Genomic DNA, 7,039 nt, shown 5'->3' with positions numbered 1-7,039 from the left:
CAGTATAGAGCCCTGATCTCTTTGCAACATTCTTTTAAATACCCAGACCAAGATGCAAAAACTCTTTCAAATGGAAACAAATGTTAACAATGGGAATTTGCATTAATCAAGTCCTATAGACCTGTATTGACGAAAGAGCAAATGTCTTTCGTCAATAAAATGTCACACCCATGATACTAAGGCAAGATATCTCTAAACTCTTAAAACTTTTATTATGTTCTGGTTTATTAGCCTAGAAATCCAAATCAGACATGCAAGTAAAGTATAGTAAGACTGAGATGAAGTTTTTAATTAAACAGTAAGTAAGAAATAGATGGAAGAAACAGTGGTAAGAGGAGAGAACAGGAAGATGGTTTTATAATATTCAAAGAAATGTTGGTAAAGGTAGAACAACAAAGAGAGGTAGAAAGGAAGAATCAATTTTATCAAGACTTCGATATGGACATACAGCACTTAACAGTACCTTGAACAAAATAGGAAAAGACAGGAGTATGTGAACACTGTAATCAAAAAGAAACTGTAGAACATGTTATAATGAAGTGTCCAAAGTACAGAAATGAAAGAAGAACATTGGTTTATAATCTGAAAAGAATTAAGATGAAGCTTGATTTGGTAAATATATTGCAAAAGAATTCGAATGACGAATGTATAGATTTTTTAATGCTATATTTAAAAATGACTCATTTAGATAAAAGGATATAGAAAGTATGTTGCGATCGATCTTGAGCCACACTCCTAATCAGCAGGTGGCGGTAATGCACCTTGAAGTTGTATGCAAATCGCCATAAAAAAATCAAAAGAAGAAGAAAGAAGTAGCCTAGAAATCTAAACGCACCCTAGTGGCAGCAAATCTAATCTGCCGCGAGTGTCGTCTAGCAACTCTCAATACACTTCTGAGCTGTAAACGCCAAACTCTGGTTCGGCCAATCACATCGTGTATAGAGTCGGTGGGCTTAACATAATGACGGCAGAGTTGCCCTTGCGTGCTTCTAGTAAACAGAAACTGGCGAACGGCGGTCTTTTGAATCAGCTTTGACCACGACTCTGGGGGTGCTTCCCAATTCTTATTTGTGCATCCTCGTTTCCTTTCCTCGCTCCTTAGCTCCACCCCTTCAGGACGCGAGGGAAAGATGCGAGGGCGGAGGAATTGAATCAAGTGAATTGATATATCGTCGCTCCCTTTAACGTCACTTCAAAGCGGCATCAGTTAATGATGACACCGCTGGATTCAGTCGGGATTCTTACATTCTACATTAGAGATAACTATTTATATTGTGAGCTTCAGCCTCCACAAAATACCACATTTGTCCATATTTTAATCAATATTACCAGTTATTATTTACAAGGAATGCCAGTTAACTGCTTTTTAGTTGTATAATATTAGTTTCTATTTGTTTCTTTCATTTTCTTGTGCTTTGATATAATTCTGCAACTCTCAGTTGTTAGTTATTTGACAAACATTTGTGTCTTGTACATGTAAACATAATAATAATGATTAATAAACTAAGGCACGATATGAAGGTTTAGTCGATAAAACACTTCCGCAAACAACCCACCTGTGTATCCTCGCTCATGACTCCTCAGTAAGCCTCGTCACTCTTCCATCCTCGCGGTGCAATTAGAGAATAAAGATCTCCTCTAAGATGGCTGAACTCCATTGGTTTCCGGGTCATAGGATGAAGGACGGAGGAGCGAGGAAACGAGGAGGGATATTAAGAAGCACCCCAGATTTCAACTCTCCATGACGCCTAAATTATCCAAAACGCGTTGCGCTCGCTTGAGCTCGCCACCGGCTCCCATTGAAAATACAATTTAAAAAAAATAGTTTAAAATAGTTTGATAAGTTTAAAGTTTGAAATAGTTTAATAAGTTTAAAGTTTGAAATAGTTTGATAAGTTTATATTAGATAGAATAGCTACTAATGGAGCCTCTTCTACTGTCAAAATTTGAATTATGACAGACACACGTTTTTGTGAAATGTGGGGACATTCTCCTCTCTCTCTCTCTCTCTCTCTCTCTCTCTCTCTCTCTCTCTCTCTCTCTCTCTCTCTCTTTCTCTCTCTCTCTCTTTCACTCAAATGTCCCCACAAGGACAAGGATTTTCGGATATTGCCATCTTTGTCCCCATAACATAGGGATTACCAGGCCACACACAGCACACACACACACACACACACCTACACACACACACACACACACACACACACACACACACACACACACACACACACACACACACACACACACACACACACACACACACACACACACACACACACACACACACACACAGATTTAAAGTTTTAAATGGTTTAATCATTTTAAACTTATTTTAAAATTTAAACTCTTCCAAGCCAACTGAAAGTTTGTCATCAAACTTTTGAATCTAAATTGAAATTGAATTTTTTTTTTATAATCATATAAAATTCAAACACTACAAAGATGAGAATATAGTGTATATACATACACTGTAAAAACTTTTCAGGTCTCTAATTGAAAATTTTCAAGTGGCTGATCACATCTACATTTTTCATTTGGCCTAATTGAAATTCTGTGAATTGATGCACTTTAATGAAATGCCAAATGAAAAATGTAGATGTGATCAGCCACTTGAAAATTTTCAATTGGAGACCTGAATTTTTTTTACAGTGTATGTATATACACTATATTCTCATCTTTGTAGTGTTTGAATTTTATATGATTATAAAAAATGCTTTTTTGGTTATAGTTAAATGCATCATCTGATAAGTGCAAAAGAGCCATCCTCAACCCATGTAGTTTTATCTCTTATCTAAAGACTTACATTATGGGAAATTAAATGTACTGAATACTATAATGACAACTATCTGTATTCACTATATTTTTTCTCAGGTACCAGTCTTGATGTGACAATGGACGCTTCACATAATTTCTTCTTACTCTTGATGTTTTTGCACTATGCCATAGGTAAGCCTTGTCACTAGTCATTTACTCCCAATGAACAGTTTCTTAATTGTTCTCTTGTGATACTTAGTTTAATGTTTTGTCCATACAGTTTCCAGTGATGACTTTATAAAAATTGTCCCGAACTCCATCGGTAAGATTCCTGTTGAGGTGGGAACAAACTTCACAGTGACATGTCACCTGCTGGAGGGATCTGGTTCCACCTCAGATGACATTGAATGGATTTGGGGAAACGTCAGCATTGAAAAGCAGTATTATCATAAAATAAACGAAACGTCCGTCAGTGTTACTGTTAACATCACCAGTGACATGAAGGGTTGGTTGCGTTGCCAAGTCACCCTGAAGACCTTGCCAGTCAAACGTACCAATGGAATCTTTATCGAAGCTGGATGTGAGTGTCTTTTTGTCCCAATCGCATCATGTGTTAATTTCAAATTAAAATTAAAAGTGTTTTAGTTTTGTATGTATTGTAGGGAATAGGGATAGTACGGAGTCCCTAAAGCAGGGGTGCACTTAACAGGTGTGCATGCATTTTAAAAATAAACGATACACAGCAGAAAACGTGGAGGGAAGCGTTTTTTTGAGTACCAACATTTTGGAGACAGGGGCACATTTACTTACTTAAGAAGTATTTTTCTCCATCTCTGGTAAGATAGCAATCATGATGATAAGTGTGTTCATTAATTATTAGGGATGCAACCAGGGCTTGACATTACCCCCTGCCAACCTGCCATTTGTGGGTGTATTTCAGCTGTGGCGTATAACAGTCACTCACACTAGCCACTTTTGCGGGTTAAATTTTAATGTAGTCTTCTCTAAAGGCTTCTCTTATAATCGCTTTGTGCATTATAACCAGTCACACGTGTTTCTTTTGCACTTATGAACACAATGATTACTACTCAGAAACGTTTAGATTTGTCATCGCTCAAACGGCAGAGTTTTGTTCAGACTCAGAGAGCTCTCTCACTCACTGAAATCTGCACTCTCAACATAAACAAAGCAGAGATGTAGCCTACGTGCGATGAACGTAGGAGATTCATTCATCATACAGTGATTGACTGTTTTGTTCAGCAGCGAAAATAGTTTAAGAAAAAGATCACAGCAGAACCAAAGTGCATCTGATGTGATGTGACTGGCATACATTTTAATTGACACTGAACGTTTGATATTCGTGAATTTAGGGACCACGTCTAAAGATAGACATGACTTTGGTACATGTTTATGATTTCAATAGCAGTTGAAGAAAATGACTTATTCATAAAACCAGCTGTAAAGTGTTCATCTAGGTGTCAGGTATGATGCACACCTTTTCAATTTTTGATATGTAATCAAAATCACAGGAAAATATGGATATGTATTTCAGCAGGCTACTGTATGGGCTTATACACAAAATATGCTACATTTAAATAGGCTTATGTCATAGCTAATCCAACACTTATGAGAATATTGCTTGAGAATAAATATCATATATAATATATTTACACCAATTTTTAAAATATTTTTCAGACAAACAGTTTTCTCTGTCTAGATTAAGGAGCTCTACACACAACCTAATCAGAGCTAAATAGGCCTATTTGATGAGATGTCATGTTAAACATTTCATGAAAACTTGACCATGTAGAGTTGTGTGTACAGTGATCATTTACATATAGCAAACAAGAAATTTCCAAACAAAATTTTGGCCAGTGTAAATGCTGAATGGCTAGTAACTTTGGGAAAGCACTAGCCATAGCCCTGGGTGCAACGTATCGCAGTTGATCCGTGATCCGTATGGACCAGGCCCCGCTGTATTAAAGTGGCAGCAGTCTAATATTCCTGTTGTGTGTGTCATTAATGTTAATAAAATAAACAAATGCAGCTTTAACAAAGATTAACCTATATTTAATTACTACTGTGAAAAAATAGTGGAATTTTACATTTAGGCCTAACTATTAATTTATGTACCTGAATCCTATTGTTAGACTTTGTTATATAGCATTCATCTCTACTTGTAATTCGTGCATTTGTGCTTATTTAATTACTGACTGGTCACTTGTCTTTAATAATGTTTGAACTTTTTCTGTGGTATTAAAGTACTTGAAGTGACTTTAAGTGTGCCACGTGCAGTGTGAGCATGTCCAGGTGCTCCCTTGAGAACCAGACCCAAAACTTTATGAGCACCCCTGCCCTAAAGGGACACGTTGAAGGAAAAAAAAAGATGAGATGGGAGGGAAATGTTTTATGTCAATTATATGCCAATGCAAACTGTCGAATATCCACTTATCCAGTGTATTTTAAGACGTTTGTGTCAGGAAAAGACAGACATTTCAGCCGTTATAAGCTTTCCCATCACCTTAGATTTAAAATTTTGATCGGGTTAACTGGCACGACAACTTTGAAACAAACCCTATTTGAATTAAATGAGATTTCAAAGATATTTTTCAGCAAATAACTTAATCATACTGAAAGCTATTGTATGACTTCAGAACATTAGGTTAATAATGACAATATATTTAGTTTTCAATTAACTGACCCTTTAAGAATATTTCATTCGTTTGTTTTATTAAAAATGTTGGAGAAAAGCAGTCTTTCTGTTGTGGGGAATTCCAGAAATGTTTTTCTCTTTCAGATGTTCTCATTATTTAAAAGCTAATGTATTATTTACCCTTTACTTCATTATGTATTCTATGTGTTTCTGTTTATGACCTCCAGACCTTCCATTGAAACCAAAGAATCTGACGTGCATTGCTGTGCAGGAGGGCAATGATATTTCCCCTAACTTAAAATGTTATTGGGAGCCAGGATCACGGGACCCGCTGCTTGACACCACTTATACCCTTTATGCTGACGAGTACGTGTGTTTAGTAGCTGTTGTACCTGATAACACTATCAGTTTTAACAGAATATTTTGTTTTGTTTTTATCAAATGATTTATTTCCTCTTCTTTTGTCTTTTTAAAGAGGAGTCAACATATATAAAGGCATCTGTAATCAGAAGCTTGCAAAAAGTTGCACCGTCAACCTGGGCACTTTTCCAAATCATATGTCTATAAGTGTGTGGGTTGAAGTAAAGAACGCACTGGGGTCAGTGCAGTCAGATGACCTTACATGCTCTGATGCTTTGTGTTTTGGTAAGTTTTCAGCTTTCGCAATAGGAAATAATGCATTTTACACTTTAAATTGATGTGGAACTTTAACTATCTTCTTTGCTTTTATTTGTTTTGTAGTGAAACTTAATCCACCATTGGATGTCCAAGCTGTCGCTGAAGTTAACTTCCCCTCATCTCTTATGGTGACTTGGAAACGTCCCATTGACATCTTACAGAAAATCACTTATGTCATCAGATACTGCCAAGTAGACTCCGATGTTTGGCTAGAGGTATGATTTTTTTTATACGTGAATAATGATCGTTAGTAAAAAACCTGATGTGAGCTTATGTTTTGACCTATCAAACATTTTATTTACCTACCAAAGCATTTCATTATGGTTCAATGGGGTTTCTTATTTCAAACAATGCCCGGTTTTAAATAATTTTTATCTTGCATTCCATGTAGTCCTCGCTTTAAAAAAGGCACATCCTGTTTTATTAATGAATTTGAACCCTCTTTTAGGTGCCTGAGAGCTTCACCCAAGCGCACACAGATTCATTTAGACTGCAGTCTCTGGAGCCTTTCACTGAATACGTGGTACAGATGCGGTGCACTCAAGAAGGGCTTCAAAGCTACTGGAGTGACTGGAGCGCCAATACTACAATTCGCACTGCAGAAGACAATAAGCCTATAACCTTTTGTCTGTCAAGGCTGGTGGCGTGAGAGATGAGCACCAGCTGAGCGCCGTGCCGATTTCGTGTCTCAAACAGGAGCTTGGATGCATAAAATAAGCGACAACAGCAAAGGATGAGAGGACTGTTTTGTTTGTTTTATTATGTGTGTGTGGCAGTTGTCCATGAGGAGGCTGCTGTTTTTAAAGTCATTGAATGTTCGCTGATTCCCTCCTCCTTTCCATAACAACTAACTGTGTTACATACCTGGGTTAGATCCCAGATCTTCTAATCGTGATGACTGAGATCTGGCTAATTTGGTTCTTCAAACTAATTTACGGATTGGATTAAAATATC

General features: G+C 36.9%; 1 protein-coding gene across 1 annotated transcript; it reads left to right on the top strand.

Annotated features, from left to right (window-relative positions):
* The first annotated feature begins 2,814 nt into the window (after positions 1-2,814).
* On the top strand, positions 2,815-6,734 carry LOC137063175 (interleukin-6 receptor subunit beta-like). Its single transcript, XM_067434244.1, has 6 exons — positions 2,815-2,946; positions 3,035-3,334; positions 5,635-5,773; positions 5,883-6,052; positions 6,149-6,300; positions 6,534-6,734. Exons 1-6 carry the CDS (start codon positions 2,892-2,894, stop codon positions 6,732-6,734), a joined length of 1,017 nt encoding a protein of 338 aa, XP_067290345.1. The 5' UTR covers positions 2,815-2,891.
* The last annotated feature ends 305 nt before the right edge of the window (positions 6,735-7,039 follow it).

This window comes from Pseudorasbora parva, chromosome 23 (genome assembly GCF_024679245.1).
Source record: "Pseudorasbora parva isolate DD20220531a chromosome 23, ASM2467924v1, whole genome shotgun sequence".
Classification (NCBI taxonomy): domain Eukaryota; kingdom Metazoa; phylum Chordata; class Actinopteri; order Cypriniformes; family Gobionidae; genus Pseudorasbora; species Pseudorasbora parva.
The sequence above is the reverse complement of the archived record's forward strand: the minus strand, read 5'-3'. Positions and strand labels throughout refer to the sequence as shown.